The sequence below is a fragment of the Megalops cyprinoides genome, chromosome 3 (genome assembly GCF_013368585.1).
Source record: "Megalops cyprinoides isolate fMegCyp1 chromosome 3, fMegCyp1.pri, whole genome shotgun sequence".
Taxonomy (NCBI): Eukaryota; Metazoa; Chordata; class Actinopteri; order Elopiformes; family Megalopidae; genus Megalops; species Megalops cyprinoides.
This window is the reverse complement of record NC_050585.1, coordinates 45,814,462-45,840,946: the sequence shown is the minus strand read 5'-3', so window position 1 is coordinate 45,840,946 and position 26,485 is coordinate 45,814,462. Positions and strand designations below refer to the sequence as shown.

Genomic DNA, 26,485 nt, shown 5'->3' with positions numbered 1-26,485 from the left:
GACTGCCTCTGTGTGACTCCTCTGTCCAATACAACAATTTCAGAGAGAAGCAACAGCCTTGATTAAACAGAAATGGAACAAATTAAATGTGCAGCCCTTTTCCAGTCTAGAAGTCCACCATTAAATTGTGGGAAGGTAGGGTGGGTACAGGGGGGAGGGGGGGGGGGATCTCACAGATTTTAAATCAGCCCTGGGCCCTTTAAGGAGCACAACAGAAGCCCAGCGAGAGAGGCCAGAACAAAGACCGCTCCCTGCAAACCGGCCACAGCTTCCACCAATTAAAATTCCTCCTGCCTTTACGACCCGGCCTAGGTCCGCCCCTTCACTCGCACCTCATAAAAGTCACAAACATCAATTCTTGTAAACCATAACTGTCATTATAATCCCATTAAAAACAACCCGCCGAGCAATTTACAGTGTAAACCCAGGCAATCCTGCCAGCCGAGGATCCCTGGATACAACGTCCCAAACACTGCGCGGTAAAAAAGAACGTTTATTGAGCGTAATTTGACAAAAATTACAGAAAACCAGCACAGCCCTTTAATTTTTTTTCATTCTTCATCCCTGAGCTTAATCTGAGTACTGTCTGGACCTGAAGACCGGTCCCACAGAACAGGTTAAACAGCTGCTCAACCGATGAGCGGGGTGCAGTGAAGGCACGTCAGGCTCAGACGACGATATTAGTATCATTAATCCCCCAAATCCCTCCTTGATCGACCCAGTCTGTTTCCCCTTTCTCACCGTCCTTTCAGAGTTTGTTTTAAAGACTGCGGTCGAGGACACGGGTGTATAATGGTCATAAAAGGGAGATGGAATGCAGTGATTATCAACGTATACCCCAGTTCCTATGTTAGATGAGCACGGAGTGCAGGCAGCACAGATCTGTCTGTTCCCATCATTACAGATGTTCCCTATCTTGTTGTTTTTGGACATTCAGGGATCTCCAACCAATTTCACACACCCCACAAGTGTAGCAATATCTGCAAGGATTGCTGCACTACTAGATCATTTGAATTTTGGTACACATCTGAATTTCCAAATGGGCTCCATGCGGTGATTCACAGCGGTGAATTATTCTGCTCAACAACTGAGAAACAAGGACTCTTCATTCCCTGAAAAATATATGCATAATATTTGCTTAACAGACATCTTCATTTGGGCATCCCTCTGTTTTACATATTTTCAATTTGCACAGCAGAATGCTAGCTGAGGCAATTCAGATTAAGTGCTTTGGTCAAAAGTACTGCAGCAATATCAACCACATTGCCACCCTAAATATGCTGTCTATGTATGTGTGTCATTATGATAATAATGGATTTCATTTATATAGTGCGTTTCAAGGACCTCAGAGCACTTTACAGTGAAAGGGGAAGTGGTTTATCTCAACCACCACAAAGCTGCGGCATCCACCAGGGGGGTGCAAAGACCAAAACACTCACCACACACCAGCTGAGGTGGAGAGGGAGGGATTTATTTAGCCAGTTAACCTGGGGGACTATCAAGTGGTCGGACTGAAAGAGCCTGATTGGGAATTTAGTAAGGACATTAGGTGATCCACCCCCCCGCACTCTCCACATAACGCCAAACATGCTGAACTTACCACAGCCACTTCATGCAGAGAATATCATTTACAATGACTAATACAGGACACATGGGTTGGGCACACCCACAGACTCAAAAGAGATCTACACTCTTTTCCCATGAACTTCCAATGAACTGACGACATCTTCAGTTTCACTGCCGAAACATGCATCAGCTAATTGTAGGTTGTTTCAAAAATGCTGCTATTCATCCTCTCGTCTACAGGTCAAAGTGCGTTCGCATGCTTGTTTTTCACAGATCAGGTTACTGAGCAGTGCAACCTAGTGTGCATTACTTTTATGCATTTTATCCCTTTGCATCTTACCATGAAACATTACCATCTGCAAATATTGCCACCGCATTGGGTTGTTGCAGTTCAAATGAGAATCTTCAGTGCATCTGCAGTACTTGCAGTTAACTCAAGGGTAGCACCTAGTGGTTACTCACGTTGTTTTCATTTGTTGCACAGCTTTTTCTGAAGTGGGGACAAAGAACACTAGAGAAGCTTTTTCTGAGAAGCTTATAATCACCAGCAGTACAATGAAAGGTAATTACAATCACATAGCATTTCATAAAAAGAGGGGTATTGACCTGTTGAAGAAAAGTAATGACACAATTATACAGTATTGCAAAGATTTCCTTAACGATTCTCAGTACCAAGGAGATTGTATGATAGCAGTTTGTTTGTTCATGATGTTTCACATGGAAGGACAAGGAATTAAGACATAAAATTCTTTGCACAGTGTGGCATGTGGCAAGTCACAGCACATAACCGTCATTATCAGGAAAAGTCCTGGAAAAGAAATAACATGCAAACATAGCCAATAATTCTGATGCACATGAACACGACTACAATACTATATGGTATACATACACGTGCCAATTTGCTGACAGGAAATGAAATGCACCGACTGCTGACAATTAAGTGATATAATTAGCATGCAAGCTATTAAAAAACACTTCTATAAGTGACGTGAAAACAGCTGATCTTGTCATTTTGACATACTTGGCTAATCTGACATTCAGGTGAGAGAGAGAGAGAGAGAGAGAGAGAGAGAGTCTTCAAAGACCATTTTAATTTCTTTGATAAGTACCAGGAATGGCTAATGGACCATGACTGACTGCCAGGAGAAACTGTCTCATTCAAAATGAGTCACACACAGGCGACAGAATTTTGAACACTTGGAATTTATGGACAAGGCTACCTTAATGCACACACGTTCATCTCTAACATATTTTTTTAAAACAGGTGTACCCAGATCCTCCAATTTTTGTTGTGCAAGATCAAATTCTGAAGTAGTTTTGGTCAGTGCCTAAACTAATAAATGAAGGCCCTGATACACACAAGGACAGGTGGATGTTCCCTGAGTATTTAAGCCGAGTGACACTTTCTTCATTTTCATAACAAAAGATTTCCTTCACCTACACATAGAGCTACATACGTCTGGTTGCACGGCGTGAGACGAATCAAAGTCAGAGGCCACACATTACGCAGATTACACTGGTTTACTCTGGTGAGGACCCAGATGCTGAGGTGGATGGGTTGCTGGACTGCAGATCCACGGGCTTTTTGGGAAACTCCACATAGGAGGTGATCTTTGGCGTCACCATCAGCACCGATCCATTCTTGCCCTCTTCAACCACCAGCTGCAGGAAGGCCTCAGCCACCTGGGGCACCCTGAAAAACATGCAACACTACCCCCTATTAGACAGAGAGGCCCCTTACCTTTTCTCACTGTCCTTATCTGCAGCAACAGAGATGTTCCCTTCAAGTTTAAATATCTGGGAGAACCTCTGTGGAACATTTCCAGATTTGTGTCCAAAATGATACTACTACTGCTACTGACAATGATAAAAAAATCTTCCATTTTTTTCCAATGAGTCCAGGAAATTTCAGTGCTATGGTCCCTTCTACTGTTCTGGACTGTTAACATAATTTTAGTAATTGTTTTCAGTTGGAATAGAAAGCCAAGGTGCCAACTGCACCCGAACTGAAGAAATACATTGAAATAGAAGGTGAACACAAAAACAACTCACTCTAGCATGCCAAACTTCTCTATCATCTGTTCCGTGACCCCATGAAGGCTGGAAAACTGTCCCATGTACTCTTCACTGCTCAGGGTGGAAATGATGGCAGTTCTGACGAAGGATGGGCAGAGGACCTTCAACCTCACACCAAAGCCACACACCTCCGAGGCTTCCTGTGAGTGACACGTGCAGACACGCACACACATGAACCCCCTCTGCAAATGCACAAAACCTCATTATTTTTTACCTAATGCAGCACACAATTTCATACAAGGTTAATTACATTTTACATCGCATTTAGTTGCTTAGGAGACATTCATATCCAGAGCAACTTACAGATCTTACAATTTCTTACAATCAAATCTTACAATCCATTTATACAGCTGGATATTTACTTAGGCCACTGCGGGTTAAGAACCTTGCCCAAGGGTACAACAGCTCTGCCCCAGCGGCAAATTGAACCGGCACCCTTTGGGTTACGAGCCCTGCTCCTTACCATTACAAATAAATTTAACACATTATATTAAATAGAAATACAATAGATATGCTGCTGACAGAGGTACAAGCACAAATCCTCCAGTGACTGTTCACTTCTCTGTGGTGCACTGTGTGACTCACGGTGTGGAGAAACAGTCACACACAAGGCCACAACACAAGGAAAAAGCCACACAAGGGGTCAAAAATAGGACTGCATTTCCTTCTCTTCAGCGCTCCTGAGCAAATGCAAACGTTGTCACGGCAAGACAAACCTACAGCACAAGTGGCAATTCCATAAGCAGGATTGCATAAAAGTAAGAGCACAAAACACATGGCCTATAGTTTGGAAAAAAAAAATCATATCACACATTAAATAAAGCAAGAAGGCAAACACATTAAGTTGATCAATTTAGCTGTAAAGAGTAAAACTCTTAGAGTGCCTGGGAATCACTGAATGATACTGTACAATGACATCAAATATACCAAGGATAATATAATATAACAAGGAATTATCAAAATCATTTAGTACAAATTCCATTGGGAAAAGCTACCACACATTCTGAAGAACTGTCACACATAGAGCTGGGTCTTTGGGTCTCTGGGAAACCACACATTGATAGCACTTCTAAAGTTTCTGTATTCCTGTTCTTGGATCATGTCTGTAGTTTCTGTAGTGTGAGAATATTATTTCTGTGTGAACTGCAGAATGCTAGGCTTAAGGAATGTGATAAGGTGCTTGGTCAAAGATGGGAAAGTTACTGGTGTACCTTAGGTAAGAAGAATAATGCCTTTGTGTATTCATATAATGAGCAAACTTGGGTGTGCCTGAAAGGACTTTGAGACAGCCATGTTTCATTTTAACTTCATGCCTTCCTAGATGCATGATCCTCTTTAGATATGTACAACAACATTCTAATCTGGTTTTTTATGAGCAACCTGACATGCGTGTGGGGTGTGCATGTGTCTCTCCCAAGCATTTGTAAAATAAATTTCCATTTTTAACTTATGGGTCTGACAGCTTGTTCCACAGGAAACTTGGGATATTATTCAACACTGGGAATGAAGAGCAACAAGGAAAGGACTTACAGCCAAAGCTCGGCTGAATCCAACCACTCCATGCTTAGTGGCTGTGTAGACAGGGGAGGTCAGCAAAGGCCCCAGACCTGTAAGACATAAACACATGTCTTGCCGATATCTCACATAATTGACTGGTACAATACAATGAATCACCACAGGCAACACTTCAAATGTCTCATGAGCTGTGACCCTTCCAGCTAGATGTCTCAAATTATGGTAAAAACAACCTTTCTCATTGCCAGCAGTACTATCAAGTATTCAGACGTACAATCCTATACTAACAGAACTGTAATAATCACAAATCATTAAGCAATGTCAGCCATTTGCTGTCAGAACCTCCGCCTGAGATCCTGCTGTTCTGTGTGTTTTTCCCTGTCTGTTTGTGTGGGTGTGTCTTTTGTTTTTGTTTAAAGGTCCTTGTGTCCCCGTCTGCCTCCCCGCACTCCTGTTACTCAGCCACGCCCATCACCTCAAGCCTGTCCCACACACCTGTGTCTCGCACCCTCATCATCTCCCTGCCTACATATACCCTGTTGTTTTCTTTGTTCTTTGCCAGATTGTCTCAGTATCTTGCTGTTTCAATCCTGCTGTTTGTTTGTAAACCTGCTCTGTCTCCGCTTGTTACCGACTCTGCCTGTCCCGGATTTCTCTTTTGTTTGCCGTTTTTTTGGGTGTTGCCCGTATTCCATTGGATTTTTGTTTATTGACTCGGACTGTGTTCCTGACTTCGATTTTGGTTGAGATTTGTGGACTTGCCCGCATTGTCTGCGCCTAGGTCCTTTCCCCGCAAATCCTTACAATCTGCGAAACTACACATGCAGCTCACGGATAATTAAGGGTGAATTTCAAAACAATAACCCAACATAAAGGAAAATTACAAACAGGTCACTTATGTGACATTTAAATCTGGTGTCTGGAATGAAGTATTTTCCAATTAGAACAATTAATACATACACATATTATATTATGTAACTCTATTCTTTCTCTTTTATTGAATCCCAACATACATATTAAATTCAGGACCTTTTAGCACTCTGGAGCACAAAAAATAATTTGGTGTAACTGAGGGCAAATGCAAACAACAAAGTCATTATTAAAACTCCAAATATCATAATAAAACTGCAGTGTAATTATTCTGCAAAGAACGAGATTACTGGACCATCACTGCCAAGTCTAACTCAAGTGCCGTCATTATTTTGTATCCTTTGCTGTTTTTTGTGGTTATAAATAGACAGATTAGTTGAAATTGAATGTTGAACAGGCTTGTACATAAATATGTAAAGTGATACAGCCATTTTCACTGCAGTCAAGTATTTAAACAAGTTTGGTATAATCCATAATATATCACAGTGCTGAATTTTCATTTACAAATGTGTTAGCTTCAACGTGCACTCAATGAGCCACACCCATTTCCAGTATGTCACCCCACAGGTTTGAGGAAGTAAACGCTGTCTGTGTCAGCGAAGTTACACTCATGTTTAGGCATATTTGAGTGACAATGGAGATGTTCACAATTTGTTCACTAGTCGGTCTATAACTTGACCAGTGGAGACAAGACATGAAAGACAAGATCCCTGTCATTTAACTCAGGATGTGTCCAGCATCATTTTGATGGGGTTTCAAAATGTGGATCAATTCACTCATGCAACTAGTAAAAGTAACTACAACTACAATTAACTTCACACTTGAAGTGTTTACTTTATTTGCATTAAACATATATTCACGTTTTATTCAGGTGTTTCTGCTTCTAAATGGCTGACCTTCAAGAAGTTCAATTAGTTATCAAAGGTCAGTGCCTGCAGGTAGCCTACCTGCCATCGAAGCTATGTTGACAATGAGGCCACCTTGTCCCCCATTCTGCTTCTTCATGTGCTGCAGGGCCAAATAGGTGCTCTTCACCACTCCAACCTGCCAGGGGCCATTACAGGTTACACAGTATCATAAAGAAACCTGCTCACCCTGTACCCTTTGTCCCTTTATCCAGGATATGTGCCAAAGATGGCAAGGAATGCATACACATTAACATACATTAACCTCATATATCATCAATCATAATTCTGCTGGGGCAATTCACATATTGTGATTGTCCCTGATATCACAAATTATGAACCACTGCATTTGTATTACCAGGCGTAAATTGGCAGAGTTTCTTACACTGGTTCTGTGACTGTCACCCAAGATTACATTTCACCTGAATACTCGCTGTATTCTTGGCTGTAAGCACTGGCCTTGGGAGGCATAAAAACCTGGGATATCAACTTTAACCTTCAGCATCTGCTAACGAGGTCAATAATCTTTAGAGTATGGACTGTCTGTCAAACGTAAAATGTCATGTTTACTGTTCCAGTGACAGTGACGTTTTTCATGTGTGCACTTGCCCAGGTTTCTTTTGCTCAATCTCCTTTACCAAAGCTAGGGCTGGCTCTCATTGTGCAGAGTTTTACTTTGATTTTTTAAAATCATCTTTCGTGTACAGACACCTTCGCTCAGTGTGTACAGAAAACAAATAAGGACATCCGTCTTAAATTTAGAAAAACGCTGCCTTACTAAATTTACTGCCACCGCCTTCTCCCAGTCCCTCTCGTTGGCGATCCCTGCATTATTGCAGACGACGTCAATTCTTCCGAATTTCTCCAAAGCTTTTTGGTATGCATCTGTTAACAAAACGGATGCTACCAATTAGCTTGCATTAGTCAGCGATGAAATGCTCAGTTTTAAAAAAAAAAAAATCTCCTCAAAAAGACTTAGTACCATGACTGTGCTTTATTTTGTCTGACTTCCCTATTATGTGATTAATTCTTGACTATTTTAATATGATTTTGTTTCCCGTTGGTGTGACTGCGCGTAGCCTATAATGCTGTATAATTCGAGACAGCGTCCTCTCAAAACTAGCTGTTGACTTCCCTGCATGAAAACCACATACACAAGTAAGTACAAGTTTCAAGGTCAACTTGCGTGCTTTATGCAGATATATTGTTCTGGTTCCTGTTTGATTCCCTTTTCGGACAAATTGTGATGAAAAGAAGACGAACCTGAAAGTTGGTCCTCTGAAGTGACGTCGCAGGTCAAAAAAAGTGTGTGGTCCGGTCCATATTCTTTATCTAAAGAAGCCTTCAGATCGTTCCCAACCGCTTTATTTACATCCAAAAGAGCCACCTAAACGCACAGATTGTCACAAACGTCGTAAAAGAGAGATAAACCACTGGGCAACTGATCAATGAAACAAAACTGTTATTTCACTTAATTGCGTGTTTAAAATTTGCGATGCAGCGATGTGATCACGAAAATGTAGCGTACTTTACATTCCACGTTAAGATGTATTCTACGGTATTTTCAGAAACAAAACCCCGTTAAAACTGATTTAATATAAGATAACTTAACTTAATAATAACTTACGGTTACTATGCTTTACCTTTGCTCCGTTTTTCAGAAGAATCTCACAAAATCCTCTACCCAGTCCTTGCGCGGCACCAGTTACAAGAGCTACCTTCCCATTCAGCGCCATCATTATTGAAACAGAGTGTAAATGATTCAGCTCACCACACGGTTCACAATGATAGTCGTAAATCCACCCATCTCCCACTTACAAACTCGTTGTTGGCTATCTGTCGAATGAAAATGAAATACGTAGTCTATTTTTTTTCTCACATTTCGTTAGTGGTGTGAACTATAATAGGGGGCGCCACAGCTGGTACTTTTGTGCAGACTATAAAACCAACTTTTCTAAACCAGCTCACGCATTTCGTGTATGTTCAGCCGTTCAAAGACCGTGAAGATTAACAGCCCTATCTGGATTGCTTTCGGACGAAGACGAGGACTTTGCTCCACTCCTGAAAACTCCTTTTGAACCATTAACCGGGATTCGATGAACAGACGCCAGCATCGTATTACTTGCGAAAATAGCACTTTATTACAATGTAGAATAAATTATACTCGGTCGAGTCTGATTGGCTCAGACGTGTTGAAGCTAATGAGACGCACTCAATAACTTTTGCGGAACGTTTGCCTGAAGCGTTTTAAACATTTGCATAACACAGAGCAGCACTGCAATGAAAAACGGAGTCAAATTACACTAAGTAACATAGTCAATCGCTGCCATATAATAAACTTACTTTAGCTACTGTTTAATTTTAAAATTATCTCCAATTATAAAGGGGGGCTATACAGCAAAAAACAGCAAATGTCGGCATACACGCGTTTATTTTTGTCTTGTTGCTGAAGTAGTACAGCGCAGTAGCTACATTTGTCAAAACATTGCTGACGTCATCTGGAGTTTTGTTAAGTTTTGGTTATCCAAAACTTGTATGTAGGTTAATTAATAGTCTGTCAGCGATATGCCACCACCGAGATGACCGACATAACAGGATAATGAGGTAAGCTTGACACCCCAAGGAAATAAAAAGAAAAATTTGCAAACGTTCTTGCACAACGTTACGAAAAGTTGTGAATGAGCTACACGTGCTTGATGCTTGATTGCCTCACGATTGTCTGTACTGTGCGGTTGTGTTGGCCAACAGGCCTCTGAAATCAGTTGAGGGATTCTAACGCTCGAGTAGTCAACGCATTCTTGCTCACGCAAGTCGTATGCGTAAAAAAATTATACAAGGCAAGCATATAAAACAGTTGATTAAACCGTCGGCCGTTCTATCAAAGCAAGAAGTTGCTCGTAAGGACGTGCGGTTTTATTGGGCGGGGGTGGGGGTCGTTAGTGAGGCCAAGACTAAGGCACAGCATGGTACGTTTTTTTTCCAACACACAGGAAACGTTGACACATCACAGAGATGAAACTGCAGCTCAGTGCCTATCTTGAAACCACTTAGGTAAATGGGTTAAATTCTTGTTATCAGCCTAAGGATAGCGAAAACCCAAGTCTGTATTGGTGCCTGTCCTCAGCTGTCGTAAACGTGCTGCAAACACCTATATTAATACACTAAACGAAAAAAGTAAAAAAAAAAAAAAAAAAAAACACGAATTGAAACCAAACAAGCTGTGGAGAGTTCTGTGAAAATGTAACCAAATTTGCCTTATAAATGATACAGTACAATATCATAGTGACACAAGGAATGTGCAACATCGAGGACGTATGAAAAAGAGGAAGCGACTTTAAGATCGAATTCAACAACACTGCTGTCTGCGGTATTAGCCGACATTCGCTACCCTTTCCATCCGCAAACCTGACTGGCTAAAGTCAAAAGTCGAGACGCCCTCTTCTTATCTCTATTTCCACTTGGCTGGTTTCCGCTTAAGTCTCCCGAGGTGTACTTTAGTGAATGTGCACGTGCGCAATGTTGATAGTCTGTGGCATCACACTTAATAAAGTCATTTCTGATGGCGTTCATTACACCTTTGACCTCTACTTCGGTGCCCTTAAAAGCCCCCCCCCCCCCCCCCAAACCCTGTTGTTACAACAGCGTATGTACTTCCTGCGACAGCTCAGAAGATACAAACTGTCACAAAAGATATTGGTCAAGTTCCATTATTGAATCAGTGATGACATCCTCCATTTCCGTCTGGTTCAGATCTGCATCTTCGCACTCTAAGCGGAAACTATAGCGCATTGTGCGATGTGCCGAGAAGATTATTGGCCATCAGCCCCCCCCCCCCCCCCCCCCCACACACACAGACCTGTACTCGTCCAGGATGTGAAAATCATGACTGATCCCTCACATCCTGGCCACTCTCTCTTCCAGCAGCTACCCTCTAAACGCAGAGTAATTGTGAGATCCATAAAGGCTAGGACTACACGTCGCCTGAACAGCTTCTTTCCCCAGGCTGTAATCCTCTCAGATAAGGACCCTTCCCATATCCGCCCCCTGTCTAGTTGCACCCTTGCACTTTAATTGTCCATCCCACAGATCCCATAATGGAACTGTAAAACTGTAAAGATATTGCACAAATGTGCATAACCAAAGGCATTGCACAGTTTCTTTAACTGTATTGTATTCTATTGTTTTTATTGTATTGTTTTGTATTGTATAATTCTGTCTGCATTTATGTTTTCAATGTCGACACCTGCACCAAGAGAAATTCCTAGTACATCTGTACTTGGCGAATAAAAATTCTGATTCTGATTCTTAAATGTGTATATATTCACTGGTGATGAAACAGAATTTACTGACAAAAGATATATGAATAATGATTATAAAATTATGTAATTCTGAGTTTACCTATGAAAGTACTGTAGGTTGGAATGCAAAATCATCATGCATAGTCTCAGATTTCAAGTGCAACATCACACTAGCAGGTTTATTTAATTTCCATACATAGAAGACATAGATGAGGCCAGCAGAGCAGAGGAACATGGACAGGGTCACCACACATACATCTGCTCCAAGGTGGGTGAACATGTGGCATATAACCAGTATGCCCCGCACACAGGAGGCAGGACAGCCAATGAGCACGCAGACAGGATGACAAGCATAGAATACTTACCCACCATGACTGCCTCTAAATCTGCTCTGCTCCGTGCTTCTCCAAAGCTGCTGGGACACATCATGCAGACCTGCTGTTGGTGTGGCTATGGCCATGCAAGAATGCATCTAGCACCAGGCTATCTCAGGACCGCAGCAGGATACTGTGGGTATGCCTGCTGCACAAGGTGTTGCACATCAGTGAGGCCGAGTTTCCCACCGGAGTGGCCTACTCTTTGATGTAGCTGCTCTTTCAGTTCAATCAATGGCTGAGGTGGCTTCTCCAAGGTGCCTTTCCAGCATGGCTCATAGGAGGTCAAAGGTCACCGTGCAGTCAGGGCCAAGATTGAGGAAAGCTTGTAGCACCTCACCCTCAAGGTTGATGCCCCTGTCTTTATCATTCAACCCCACTGTGTCTACCACAAGGTTGACTTGGATTATGTAGGTATGCCAGTGATTGAGTCCATTGATGTGGGATACCTTTGGGACTGGCAGCAGATTGGTACATGTGGGCTCCGCCAGTGGCTTGAAGAGGAGATGATCAATGAGGTGCCATATCTTGTCAAATGGGTCATCCAGCTCACAGGTGGCTAGAAGCCCCCCCCCCCCCCCCCCCCCCCCAGCAGCGTGCCTGGGTTCTGCTATTGGGGAGAGTGGGATCTTTTAGCCTGTTAAGGAAAGTACATTTATATTTACATTTACATCTATTCATTTTACAGATGCTTTTATCCAAAGCAAGTGTCGTAGAGGCAGAGTACAACAAAAACAAATAGCCATATAAGGAGTCAACAGTATTAGAAGTGCTGCATGACCAAGTTTCAATAGTTGGCCAGGGAAGGTACAAGCTAGTTAGTAGAAGTTGCTGCTCACTCCCACGAGGCACAGGGGTAGCAGCTGCTAGTGTCATCTTGCTGCTGTACCCGTCAGGAAGTCTAGATCTAGTGCTTTTGAGGAAGTTGGAGATGGCTGATTCAGTTTGTCCTGCTTCTGACAGCAATGTCATGTAAAGTTTAGAATCACCAAGCAGACGTTCAGCTTTCACACGTATCGTCACACTAGCTTTTGTGAGTTGCAGTATGCAAAACAGAGAGATGGACAACAAGTCACGCCAGGACAGGGTCACAAACAACACACGCTTCTGCACCACAGTGAGTGAAAATTTAAAATTTACCCAGCATGCCCTGCACACAAGAGGGAGGACAAACAGGGAGAGACAGCCAATGAGCATCCAGACAGGGTGAAAGTGGCAGAACAAATACGGAACACTTGCCCACTGCTACGCTAGGAAATGTTTTATAGCATTTAAACGTACTTGAGAACTTTTGAGATAGATCCCCAAGATGAGATTGTGCTATACATCTGATTATTCCACACAGTATTATTTTCTGAGGTGACGTTGGTAATTTGTTTGTGAGTGTCCTCCACATCTCAACTGCATTGTGGACTGGCTGAAAGACTACAGAAAACAAATGACTTTGGAGTTAGTTATACCACTAGATGGGGATGTAGAGCAATATATTGCTGAGGTGACTGAACCAGCCATATTATGTGGGAAGCCTTGAACTGTATTCCAACACGTCATTTTATGTACTGTATATGATAATAATATATGATGGGCAATTATGTGATAGATAGTATATTTATTATATTATTGGCTTATATGTTTTCATATCATGGTGTCAATGTTTGATCAGTTGAGTGCACAGAACATCAAGCACCAAAGCTTTGGCCTACACTTAGCAAATATTAGGATTTCTGAAGTGAGTGTACTTGATGTCAGCTTTTCAAATGTTTTTGATAATACTCCTCCACTTCAGACCTTGTGCTGAAATTAGTAGGGATACTGGGATTACAACGACATATCATTCATCAGTAAGTTATACAATGAAGTTACTAGACCGAACTTGCTGCACAAAGGCTTGTAACAGCATTTGTCAGTGAATGGGGAAAGATCTAAATGGCATAAAAGGGGGAAATGAATGGATCTTAAAAGTTGTCCAACGCAGGTCACAAAGTCCAGCATACTGTGGAAGTACCCGGGAAGTATATGGATGACGTCTATTGAACACATTGAGCGTATTGGCTCTGTCACTTCAGAAGAAATGCTGGGGAGAGGGAGCGTCCTCTGTGCATTATTTTCGGGGAGGGAGTCCTGAGTGGCACTATCTGAGAGCCTCATGCCTGGCACACACTCCACCCTGTCTGCAGCGGGACACTGATAGCTGCCCTACGGCTGGGAGGGGCTGTCTGCAGCAGGCGGGAACATCTCAGGGCACACAGAGAGATTTGTGCTTACCTTCCATCAGTTGGACATTCATGACCATGTGCCGGCATTCAACATCCAAATTTTTTTTTTATTTTATTATTTTTTATCATTTTTATGAGAGAGATTTTTTTTTTCAGTTGCAGATGATTGCATCTGCTCCACAGTATTCATGGTTGTGCTCATGAGACAATTTTTCATCCTTCCTCCAAAGAGCTGAAAGCAGAGTAATAAGCTGACATAACCTGAGGGCGTTTGGGAAAGCAACTGTCGCCCAAAGTAATTTCATGCATATTTGACAAGACCCTGCATGCGTGGGTAATTTTCCAACTTCTCCAGATAACCCCTTTTCTTACAGAGGCCTGGAGACAGTCCATGTTACATACTGTCACTAATAGGGTCTGTGCATTCAACATGTCAAAATGTTAAACCATTTAGGTCAATGATGGGATTTCACATGATTACGTCTGGTTGTAATCAAGCCAAGCATTTATATCAACCTGTGGTACAGAAAAAAAACTCCCCATACAGAATTAGCAATTGTTTTCCAATATCTGAGAAGCTGCTTGATACAGGTTGCCAATTAAGTAATTAGATACTTAGAAACAGGCAATCCATAAAGAAGACAGAGGTGAACAGGTTATAAAACTAGATGCCCTAAGAGAATTTTGAAGGCCCCAGACAGCACCAGCCCAGCTGCCTTGGCAAGTGTCTCTGCAACCATGAATCACCACTTTTTGATCAGGGTAAGTGTGTAACGCCTCCATTTGATATTAGATGTCATTGTCAGAACCAAAGTCCCTCTAGGAAAAAATACATATGATATATACATGTAAACATATATATATATATATATATATACACATCACTTGTTTACTCATTGGTCCTTGATTCACACTGTTACGTCATGTTTGAGATGCGAGCGCTTTGGTTATGTAGAAAATCATACAGGTATTGAAAATAAAGCCTTTTCAGTGTTACAGTATGTGGGCCTTTCTCCTCCATTATTGACATCAAATGGTGGAAAAAAACCGCAGTGGTCTGGGAATTGCCACCAGATGGAGTAAACAGGGATAGGCAGGAACTTTCCCTGTTTATATATTGTGTGTGTGTGTGTGTGTGTGTACGTGCGTGTGCACACGTCTGTGTATGTACTGTATGTGTGGGCATGTGTGTTTGTGTGCTGTGTGTGCACCCACATGAATGTGTTTTGTTCAAATGTATTACTGGCGTTTTCTGGACCTGTACTGTTTACGTGCCCTTATTATATTATTACTACCGGTAAGGTGCCTTTGAGTGTACCTGTGGATAATATTTGTCAGATTAGTAAATGTTAATGTAACTGTTTTGTGTAGTCAGTGTGGGGGGTGGGGGGTAACATCCTTTGGGTCATTTTTCAACAATAAATTGATGACTTCTCTGCATTTTCCTAAAACATTCCTCTTTCGACAGAACTGAAACAAATTATTACTATTATTCTACCTGAAATAACAATGTCATTAATTCTCGTCATTGAGAGACAATATTTCTGGACAAAAACTGTCAGAAAAAAATCTGAATCATGCTTTAGTTACATGTAGTCACACTCTATTGTAACCGCTTCCAATGCCCCGTACTCAGGCAATGATTTGGGTCTGCAGTGGAAAAGCTGACTAGTGTGTATACATTGAATGACAATCGTTCTTTCTAACTCATTTGCCTCGGACATGATGCACAAATACTACAAAAAAAATTGACCATGAAAGCCTTCTCTACACACCAACTTGACAACATGCGACTACCCAGACCTGGTGATTCATTGGAACTAATTACCATTCTTTGCAGTATAAGACACACCACGGCACACATAATTATTGGTTATTTCCTGAATCCAATCTGAGTTCAGGTCAGGAGAATACCATACATACTCTAGAGAGTAGTGAACTAGCTTTTTTGCTCTCATTCTCACAATGGATCTAGAGTATAGTCATGTTTTTGTCAAACATTTACAGAAATGTAACGCTGATAACAGGGTGAGCAAAGCAGGACAGGAGGTGTTTTTAACTTCAGAGAGATCGGAGAGAAAAATGATCAATTTAATGGTATAATTTAAAATTCAAGCCTAACCATGTGCTCCCGGTTTGGGAATCCGTGTGTTGCAAGTGAGGAAAAGTGTTGAAAATTTCCTTACACTGTTTTTTTTTTTAATTGTTTTAGAATAGTTTTCCCTCTCTCATTTATGGCGAACGATTGCTGACAGCACTGCTTGGATGCCTTCAATGTTTACCTCACGTGGAAGTTTAATGGTCCTCAAGTTTCACCCTGCGGCTCTGTGATTGGCTCAGTGGTCAAAGGCTGATGTCTGACCAAGATTCTACATGTTGGGGGGGGGGGGGGACTTTTGTGCAGTAGACTGGGTGGATTCTGTGAGCTAACTGTCTGCTTGACTATACAATCACCTCATTAGGTAGCAGGGAGGGGTTCAGGGACTGTCAAATGTTTCCCAACAATCATCAAAGATTCAAAACAGGAAGGAGTATGTTACAGGCTTCCTAATTACCTGTCATCAAATTTCGATTAGTGTCCTCTCGCTATTGTGATCTACATACAGATGTTTTGGCAGTTCTTTACCTCACAATTTTACTCTAATTTACATGTACTGATCTTAAACAAATATTCCTGTTTCTGAGTGAGATGAGGTGAGGTGGGAGGGTCCTGAATGAGAAATTTAAGGTGGTTTTTGAAGGTCTGTCTGAATACCACTAACCAAACATCCAGTTGCATTTAATGCTCAGCACCCTCCTCCCAACCTCATACACCCAGCAAAGGATGAAATTCTGCTCCCCATTTCCACAATGCCTCCCAGTGTACGCTGCTTACGGGGCAATTCCACTGTTCAAAGCTTTCAATTGTGATTTGCTGACCAGTTGCTGACTGGAGTTTTTATCCCTGTAGCCCGCAGCCATTCAAGTGGTGATTACATTACTAAAGAGATCCAATGGGCTGGACAATGCCAGAGAGCTTTACATGTCACTGATGTCATCGGCTGCAAAGAAAAGGATTCTGCAGTTGGTTGGAATATCGCAGTGTTTACCGCTTTGCATTCACAACGGGGGGTCACGGGAAAAGGGACAGCTCTGTGCGTGTGTGTGTATGCGTGTGTGTGTGTGTGTGTGTGTCTGTGTTAAGGGGGCCAGGTGAGGGACATATACCATAATGTCGGTGGATTCATAAGAATATACATGCGTGACTAGGTTTTGGAATTTTTTGAGCGGACTACCCTTTTTAGTCATGATTCTAGTTATTTGAATGAGCTAAAAAGATGTCATTTCTTTCAATTTGCATTGTTACATCAAACCCCAGTTTGACATATAAAATCTTTTTTTTGTCCTCTGATCATTAACATGTGGGTGAACTTCAGTCATATACTGATTTACTAAGTCAGTAAATTACTCAGGACATAGATGAAAATGTATATAAAATATTTTTTTAAAATACAGGGTGTGATAGAACCAATAACAAGCAACTAAAGTGTAAAACCACATGCGTGTCTCCAGCACAGCATGTGTAGATACCTTTGGGCAGGGCCATGACAGTGCTGGTGCAGTTCAGGGAAATGTGCCTCAGGTGGAGGTGGTATATCAGGTTGTGACATCTGAGAGATGGCTCCCTCCCTCCCTCCAACAGGCTGTCACAGGGCTACAGATGACACTGGGCCAAGCTGTAAACTCTGACCCCCCAACAGTGTTAGATCGGCTACCGGCTACTTGTGAGGCTCTTGTGGGCGGGTTTGCACTGCAACTGTGCTTGATATCCAGTCAGTGAGGCTTTTGTATAATTAAATAACACTTGTGTATATTTCTGTTTATTTATTATATGTTATTGTGTTTAATGTATTCACTGTTTTCACTATTTATTTTATCATGTCATAATTATATAAATCAGAGTTCCTAGTGTTTAAGCTTGCCTTCAACCACCAATGCAAGCATTGGATATTTTAATCTATAGCCATTTAAAAAAGCCCATAATGCTTGGAGTAAAAAAAAAAAAACAAGATAATTTTTCTATATTTTTTCTGTTGCTGATCACGATCAGCAACTTGATAATGTTCCACAAAGATGCTTGTTTTGCATGTGTGTATTTCCATTGAGTAAGCGACTTATTTGTCTGTCAGCTGTGTTGTTGTGGACTGCCATGGGGACGCGCACAGTGTCAGAGAAACCAGACCCTTTTGTTAACGTTCCAGCTGTGTGCCATTGTGTGTGTCGTCTGCCTTTCCCCCCTGTGCTCTTTTCCCTTTGGGTTTGTTTTGGCAAAAACATGGCATTCCCCTATTTGCTTTTTCAACGGGTCTATACATCCCCCACCATGGGGGTGTTAACATTTAGAAGGTTTCTTGCTGAGGTTTGTACACTCTGCCTAGGCCTCTCCCAAGTTCAAAACTGTGGTGCTCTTGCTCTACCGGTGTGGTTTCTCCAGACCTGACCGTAATGTGAGGGTAAGGACAGTGTATGGGCGCTCGAACGAGCCAAACGCATTACTATCTCTGCCATGCTCTGACAGGCTGAGCTCAGTTGACAGTTCCTCCCTTGGGGGCTACACTGTGCTACAGGTATGAGGAAGAGGAGTAAGTTGCCACAGCAACACAGAGGGAGTACACACAGGGTGTGGGCTTGAGAAATTCCGGAGGAGCTCCTCCAACTGCTACTCTGTCTCGCTCAGTCCCTCCCAACACAAGCGTCATGTGACCTGCTTTCACAGTATTAGCCAATACCAGCCGTCAGAGTGTGGGTGGATAGCTATTTTACTATACTTCCAGAGCCAGGCACCTCAGAGTTTACACACAGTAGTACAGTATGGTTTGGTGATGAAAGGATCATTATAGTAAAACTGGCAGAATTCGATCTAACAGATTTTTATGGAAACAATTTACTAATCGGTGCCTGTGTGCAGTGGTCAAAGGGCTCTGGAATTACAAACAGAGGGTGGGCTCTTGTTCCAACTTGGAAGCTGTTTTTCCACACATGGAAAATAAGCCTTCCCTAAAAACCTTCCTAGAAAGATGCATTCGACCCCAGACTAATAATCACTTCACATACACAATTTACATGTTCTTTTGAGAGAATTTGCAACTCAAATGTATGTTATGCTTTATGCATTGCATGTTGTTTGATGTTGTTATTCTATCAGATATAATGTTTGTAGATTTTCCACCTCATGTAATTCAGAACATAACAGTAGCATGTGTTTGGTAACAGACTGCTGTCATCTCTCCATTTTCACAGACAGCACAGAGGCACTCATACCATTCAGGGGCCAATCACAGACAAGCCTGTGACTAACAGCTGTCTTACAAAACGCCTCTGTTCTGTAACTTTATTCCAAATACATTAAAAGCAAGAATGTAACAGCTGGAGAGCAATAAACACACACGATTCAGAAATAACTCAATATGCTAAATTTAATAACTGAAACTTTATCAAGCATATAGGCAGTAATCATTATTTTAGCGATCTGTTTTCTGATAAACTGTGAATGCCCATTCAGGCAAAAGACAGAATGAGTTAACTTATGCAACATATTCCTAAAACTGCACTCTAGACAGCTGCCATTGACAGACGTGCACACATACATGGGATACAAATCGACGAACAAGGATTATCGTGAAGGAACTTCACAAACCCTGTAGCTACTACTATAAGAGTGTGGGATTTCTGACATGCGGGCACACGTGCTCCTCCTCGACCCAACACGTGCATACGGGCAAATATGGTGAATTGGAGCAAACGCTCCGTAATTTCATTTCTGCAAGCGAGAGCTGAGCACCTTCGTCATCACCATTACGACCCCGTGTCGCGCGCATCTTTGCGTGCTCACTCCCCCTTGCGCGTACGTGCGCGCACCTCTCGATCGCGTGGTGTTCTTCCATATTGCTGCTAGTGGTGGAGATTAGCAAGAAATTTTAAAGAGGTGCTCGGCGGTTTCGTATATGTTTTAATTTAAATCGACCACTCTGCGTCTTAGACTGAAGCGTATTTGGTCTAGGGGTGGAGTGGAGAAAAGACAGAGACGAGTTGAGTTTCGGATTACAACATTTTTGTTCTTGATTAGAAGGCGAATTTGGGGATAGGGGGAAAAGGAGAAATGGCCACTCAGGTGGAGACTCTCCTACCGAACAATCCTCTCTTGAAACAAGAAGAGCATGGGCATGCAAGCAAGATGAAACAAGGAGAGGAATGTCTTGAGAAAGGGGCGAAGCAGACGTCTGCTGCAGACGAGGGGAGCAACGTGAAGGGAGCCGAGTCAGAACAGGGAGTGTTTGCCATGAAGGAGCAAAGCAAAAAGCAGGTGAAAGAAGAGAGCAACAACCAAGAAAAGGAAAACCTTGATAAAGAAGCGACTCATCTTAAAGATACAGATGGGCAAACGGGGGAAGATAGTAAATGCAACAAAAAGGAGTTTGCCGAAGCTCCCCCGCCCAAGGTGAACCCATGGACTAAGAAAATGAATGCGGTGACCGTGGTCAGTGTGAATGGACAAGCTCATCATGGTGTGTACCTTCTCTAACTATTCACACGTTTACTAAAGGTTGCTAGCTACTTGTTAATCGTATTGTTGTCTGTGTGTGTAGTTAGCTTGCTAGACACTGTTGTCGTATTTCTTATCAGACGTGAGACCGTCAGATCCATCGCACCAGCCTGCGATTAGATCATGGGGAGTTGCTGTGGATAATGCTGCACTGCAAATTAGCAAGCTAGCTACTAGAATGCTCTATATATAGAACAAGGCCCCAAAACTATTTCGGGAATAAGAGGAGGCTTTAAGCTTGCACCAGTAAGATAGCTCGTTGATTAGAATTGACACGATTGTAACCAGATGGCTTGTTATGAAATGGAATGTTTAACAGTGTGACTTTATTCGTTTTGCGAGCTGCTTCGTTTTAAGTAGCTGTTAGCCTGTCAGGAACTCGTCTGGTGGCATATTTGTGAATATTCTCTAACGTTACCTACCTGACTAGCAGTGTGTACTAACTAGCTAACAAGCTAATGACATGACAGGCCTTGTTTTGTTGTACATTATTGTACCAGTCGGTAATGTTGTCGAATTCCAGCAAGATAGCTAACGTTAGTAACCCTTGTTGGCTAATCCCACGTTGTCATTGCACCGTGCTTGCCAGCGGTCTTAACTAAGGTTAGGCTATGTTACTTAGTATTGTTACGGAAGACAAATTGCAGTGAGATGAACGTTTTGAAATATATAGTCATAAAATCATGGATTTACCCGCTGGTTTCGTCCAGCGTTAGGTATTTCTACAACAGCAACGTCGCTTGCTAGCCAGTGTACTGGAGGCACTTATCAAGATGGGTAACGTTACGCCTGTAGCTAATAATATGTTAGCTAGCTAGCTTTGTCCTTCTGCCTTGCATATTGCCAACTAGCCGATTTCTCTGGCGACAGAGATGAACGGTACCGCAATTGTGTTAGCTGCCATAGCCGGCGAAAATTTTGACTAAGTACTGTAGGTGTAACACGTATAAGCGAGTCATCAGTGCTCAAGATACCAAACAAGCTAACCTTAAGGATTTTAAGTGAAGCTCGCTAAACAGTTGGGCCTAGTTAGCTGGATACTGGGTAGCCAGCAAAGTAGCTGACTAATGAAAGGCAAGTCACATCATATTTTGATATTGAAAACTCTAAACGTATTTATGGACAGGTTATTGCAGATTATACCGTAACAAAATGATATTGTGGTGGTTTTACTAGCTACCTAGGGATACTTAATTTGTAGGTTTGTTATGGCACATCACGTGTTTTGTCCACGTGTGATTCAGACTTGAGTCTTGAGTCCCCCACAACTTTAAAAGTACCTAGCTAGTTGGCTTAAACATTACTGTTGGAAGAAATGTTTTGTTTAGTCATTTATTATTTGTGTCTATCAACTTAACTATGTCTGGGCTTTCAGATACTATATAGTTGGCTAGTCATGTCAACGCGTGCAAGCTCGATGGTTAGCCAGCAAGCTAATATCTGGTGTATTTTTTGTGTTAGCTTGTTTGATATGTACACATTTTTTAATGAAAAATAGCTATCAGGAGGAAGCAAAGCTGGGATTACAATGGTCTGATTGTTCACGACCCATCAGCCATTTTACTTTAGTTTTTAGAAGAAAGTGGCGTTGTGTTAGTGTTACAAAGTTCTCGTATCCCATAATCCCTTGCAACCAAGACAACGTGGTTTCAGCCATGTGATACTATCAAATGTGCAATTTTAAAGCTTGGGATTTGTTTGGACTGCGTTTCAACAACATGACAGTGGAAACGGTAGCAGGTGATGACTGAATTTGTGTCGTCCCGTGAGTTTGAGTTTACCAGTAGTGTAGAAAATGGGTGTAAACAATTCAGCACGGTCTGACAAAAGCGTCCCATCCCCCACCCTTACAGTGATGGAGAGCTGCTTGTTTTCGACTGCCGTAGTGCTGCCGTGTTCGGCCGGGGGGTGCATTTACAGGAAACAAGTGTGCACTAGTAACTAAATGTGTAACTCTGGAAAGTAATGCATTCTGCACAATCATGCGACAACCCGCTAGAGCAGCCTTATTTCAGACTGGCATGAAGTTATGCTTTCAACAATCTGATTTGTTTCGCAGTAAACAATGTCAGGGTTAAAGGATTAGTAGTATTATCACAAGAAGTGATCAGTGCTCAGTTGATCTGGTATAGAATTGAAACCACACAATGGAGAGGTGAACACAGGATTTGCAACCTGGAATTCAACCAATGTATAATAATAAATACTCCAAAATCATTATATAAAATACCTTACAGGAATCAGCTTTTTAGTGTTATGAAATGTGACCCTTCCTTGACCAACCCCACTGACTTAAGGAAATGTTTGGGGAATTCCTGTACATTGTTTTTGTATTACATTAAAAAAGCGATTCTACTGTCAAGTTATTATCTACATTTCTTTGAGGGAATTGTGTTATGTACATTTCCCAAGGTCTCATGCAGTATTGTGAAATATTGGTGTGAATGTCAGATCTCTTCTGGTAGCACACATATGCAAGAGTGAAATAAGAGCCTGTGAGAAATGGTGTTGCTAGTTGACTAGGTTTTCCTGTGTCTGTCTACTTGTTTGTGGAGGACAGTAAGATGTAAGTGCACATGATTTCCCAGAGGGCTGACAATCATAATTATTTCATTGCCTTAATTTGTTGGAATCATTTCCTTCATTTTGTCTGATGACAGAGTTGTGCGTTTTATTCCCAGTTGTATTGTGATTATTTCTATGATGGTTCTAAGCTGGTCAATCCTGCAATGTGTATAATCAAGATTGTTGATCTATATATGAAGGACTACCATATTAACGGTTGCCAGAATCTTGAATGCCAGGGTGCAGAACTACAGATTTCAACAAGTGTCTTTGTCAGCGTCTGGGTACACTGTAAAATAATTTACAGTAAATAAGCATATTTGAAGGGAATTGTTTTTATTACCTGCACTTGTGGTGCATTAAGCTTATGGTTAATGACATGTCATGGAACAGTGTTCTCATGAAGTTGAACCGTAATGAAATTGTTTCCCTTGCATTGCGGAGTGTATGTTAGAGGGGCACGTTAAGTGAGTCGGCTCTCATTAGGTTCACACAAACATGTTGCCTTGCGCAGATTCACCTAGGATTACCTCTGTTGTAAACGAGTCAGCTGTGCTTGTGAAGTTGTATCATGAAATCTTTCAGACAGCCCACTTGACTTGGAGTCAGAACCCGGGAGGGGTTGCGACCTCCAAAGAAATGCTGACGCGCGACAGACTAAAGCAGGGGCCGCAGAACAGTATGTCTTCATACTGTAATAAAATGTACTGTTGGTTTATTTGTGAAAATGAAGTTATCTTTCTTTGCAGCTATTTAGCTGCAAGAAAATGAACTTCTTATGGGGCAGGGTATAGTAGTTCTTGACTTGCTGTCAAAAATATGAGCAGGGGCTAGTTGACCAATCACAGCTGGTTGTGGTATTAAAGTCAGTTTTCCACGCGCACACACGTACATACAAACAAACCAACCTAACAGGTGTTACAGTTTGCCTCTTGTGAGGTCCCCTGGGCCTATATACTTTCTCTTTGAACACAAGTTGTTCACAGGTTTTTTTTGTGGTCTTTACTTGCTAAACCAGGTTCTGGTAAGTCCCCATTCCAGTCTAGGTTTTTTTTTTTTAATAATGAATACCCTAATCCTTTTGAAATCGCACACAGGGACACTGCTTAATATTTCTGTTCTCCCCTTCTCTGCAAGCGCAGAAGAAAGCTTCCAAGAAACAGGCACAAGTTGTGGGAGGTGGAGAGGGGAGCTGCAGCGGTAGAGCCTCCCTTTTCACAGCTGTTAAGATCAGTCCCAGCCTGCCAGCCCTCCCAGTGGCGGCTCTTATCTCGAAGGGGGCTACGGCTGTGCCGAGTGATTTGAACAGACCCCAGCCAGCGCACGCTCCACCACTGAAGGCGGAGGACCTCCTCTGCCAAAAGTTTCTGCTTGGAGGGGTGGAGGGGGGTGGGGGGGGTGTTGGGGCTCTCGGGCCGATGTCACGTCAGGACTACAGACTCCCCATCCTTCCGCCAGCATGCCTGTGCCCGAACCGGTCCGTGGGTTGCTGATGTCATCCACCGTATCATGTGACGCGCTGGCAGCAGCAGTGGGAGCTTAAAGAAAGATGTGTGCGGGGCAGGCAGTGTGAGCTCGGCCTTTTCCACCATATTTGGTTCTCGCAGGCCTCATTCTCCGCGCTGAGCTTTCCTCATTGGTGCTCAAGCCTAATCTTGGGACTGCCATCGGCATAGTTTTAAATGTGTGACTGTGTCTGTTAGGTGCAACACTGTACCTGGCCTGACTGAAATGAAAGGATATTTGGTTGCATTTTTTGGTTTTAATACTGTCCTGAGTTCACATGCAAAGTGGGAGTGAGTGAAATATTTCCCAGTTTTGCATATCTTTAGGATTTGAAGAGACACTGTGCATTTATATATGTGTCTATGCATATATATATATATATATATATATATATATATATATATATATATATATATATATATATACACACACACACACACACACACACACACACACACACACACACACACACACACACACACACACACACACACATTTTTACATGCGCGCATGTAAAAATGTATAAAATTGTATGTGTGCATGTGAGAGAGACAGCTATAGGTAGAAAGAGAGAGGGATCAGACAGCCTACTTTTTAGAGTGCTGTACGTCACAGTAACTGGGCTGTTTCTGCGATTAAGCCATTGAAATTCTTCAGGGGATACCGCCACTGAAAGGTTCGCAAACGTGAGGTTTAGCGAATGCTGTATGTGGCAGCACAACATAAGTGGCTTTAATGCTTTTCTTTTTTTTTTGCGCGTCAAGCGCTGTTTGTTTTGGGCCGTTGCGCCGACGTGGCACACTGTTTATTTATAGCTCCGATATCCTCAGGGTCTCTGGGCTGATTTGGGAGGGCTGCCTTAGCGCCCTTGAGAGCCGGTGACGATATGCTCACCTGGGCGGCAGTGCGTGAGCCGCGGAGCAGCGTGCACCTGGCTGTTTGTGCAGCGGCAATGCAGAGGCCCGCTGCGCTGGGACATGCGCGGGGGGGGGGGTTGGGGGCGAGCGAGCTGCAGTGTCTGGGGGACAGCTCTCCCGTTCCCAGGACCTGTCACTGACCAGCAGGCCGTGTGCTGATGTCTGCTCACAGGTGTGGGTGAGCACAGGGCTGCTACCCCACGCACAGGCTGCAGGGAGGGGGAAGGGAGGGGGGGCATGTGTCTGTGGGCCCAGTGCTGTATTGTGTTGATGCTTCAGATGGTTTTGCTTTATGACTACATTTTTTGAGTGTTAGGTTCATACTGTCTGAAGGCTTTGGCTCTGGTTGCCTTTACTGTTCTTGAGCATAGCGGCTGAATTTGTTAGGTGCCTATAGCTGCCCTTTTTCACTGAAAATAGTTTGTCATACAATTGATGTTACATGTTAACTGTATCTTGAGAATTTTGTTGTATTGCAAAAAGTCCATTTTTAAAGTACGCACAACAAATATAATTCTTTTGAAGTTGGTGACGGGCAGTTTTTTTTTAACCAACATTCCTTTTTCTTTTGTAGATCCAGTATTATGTTAACTCTTCCCATGTTGTGCCCTATAGCATTGACCATGATTAGCTGAGGATTTTTATTCTTCTGCATCAAAACTAAAGACAATTCAAATGTAAAGGGGGGGGGGGATGAAGTCTTTCTGTTTAAGTCTCTTTAGCCCGTCCAGAGGCACGCACCCACTGTCTGCGAAGTATGGCGTGACGCTCGTGGCCTCTGGCTGCTGGCCTTTAAATAACATTTGATGTTCATGGAACGCAGTCTGTGTGGCACGAATATGAATGCTTATACTCAAACAGCACTGTCTGTGTATACAGTCAGCAGTGTGGTCTGCGAGTCTGCTTCCAAGTAATCTGAAACAATTTTTGAAAAAATATAAAGGAAAGCTTTTCATAACAACAGCAGCCTTTTTTTTCTTCTTCAGCCAGACCAATTTTATTGAGGCCCTTTACACGTAGGGGTGAAGTTCTGCAAGTACCTTGTTTGTTCGTTCATAGTACAAGAATCTTCTCTGAAAACGAGACAGGAAGGA

The 26,485-nt window shown here is 42.4% G+C and overlaps 2 protein-coding genes across 3 annotated transcripts in view; one reads left to right on the top strand and one right to left on the bottom strand.

Annotated features, from left to right (window-relative positions):
• Nucleotides 1-2,142: 2,142 nt before the first annotated feature.
• zgc:56585 (uncharacterized protein LOC393297 homolog) lies at nt 2,143-9,535 on the bottom strand. The gene is made up of 7 exons (XM_036525866.1): nt 8,576-9,535; nt 8,196-8,319; nt 7,711-7,817; nt 6,975-7,071; nt 5,173-5,249; nt 3,619-3,782; nt 2,143-3,259 (listed from the first exon to the last, which is right to left on the bottom strand). The coding sequence occupies exons 1-7, from the start codon at nt 8,669-8,671 to the stop codon at nt 3,088-3,090; spliced, it is 837 nt and encodes a 278-aa protein (XP_036381759.1). The 5' UTR covers nt 8,672-9,535; the 3' UTR covers nt 2,143-3,087.
• Nucleotides 9,536-19,733: 10,198 nt separating this feature from the next.
• Nucleotides 19,734-26,485, top strand: part of larp1 (La ribonucleoprotein 1, translational regulator) — a 31,537-nt gene continuing 24,785 nt past the window's right edge. For both annotated transcript variants that reach the window (XM_036523076.1, XM_036523075.1), the window contains exon 1: nt 19,734-20,365. In XM_036523076.1, coding sequence (XP_036378969.1) covers nt 19,960-20,365 — 406 coding nt within the window. In that variant the 5' untranslated portion in view covers nt 19,734-19,959. The remainder of the gene's footprint in view (nt 20,366-26,485) is intronic.

What these genes read in the sequence shown, in the direction of transcription:
- zgc:56585 (XM_036525866.1), bottom strand. Translation starts at nt 8,671, where the DNA reads ATGATGGCGCTGAATGGGAAGGTAGCTCTTGTAACTGGTGCCGCGCAA. An exon ending in TTCTGAAAAACGGAGCAAAG is followed by an intron (nt 8,320 to 8,575) that starts GTAAAGCATAGT and finishes CTGTGCGTTTAG; the next exon opens with GTGGCTCTTTTGGATGTAAA. An exon ending in GAGAAGTTTGGCATGCTAGA is followed by an intron (nt 3,260 to 3,618) that starts GTGAGTTGTTTT and finishes CATGTTTTTCAG; the next exon opens with GGTGCCCCAGGTGGCTGAGG.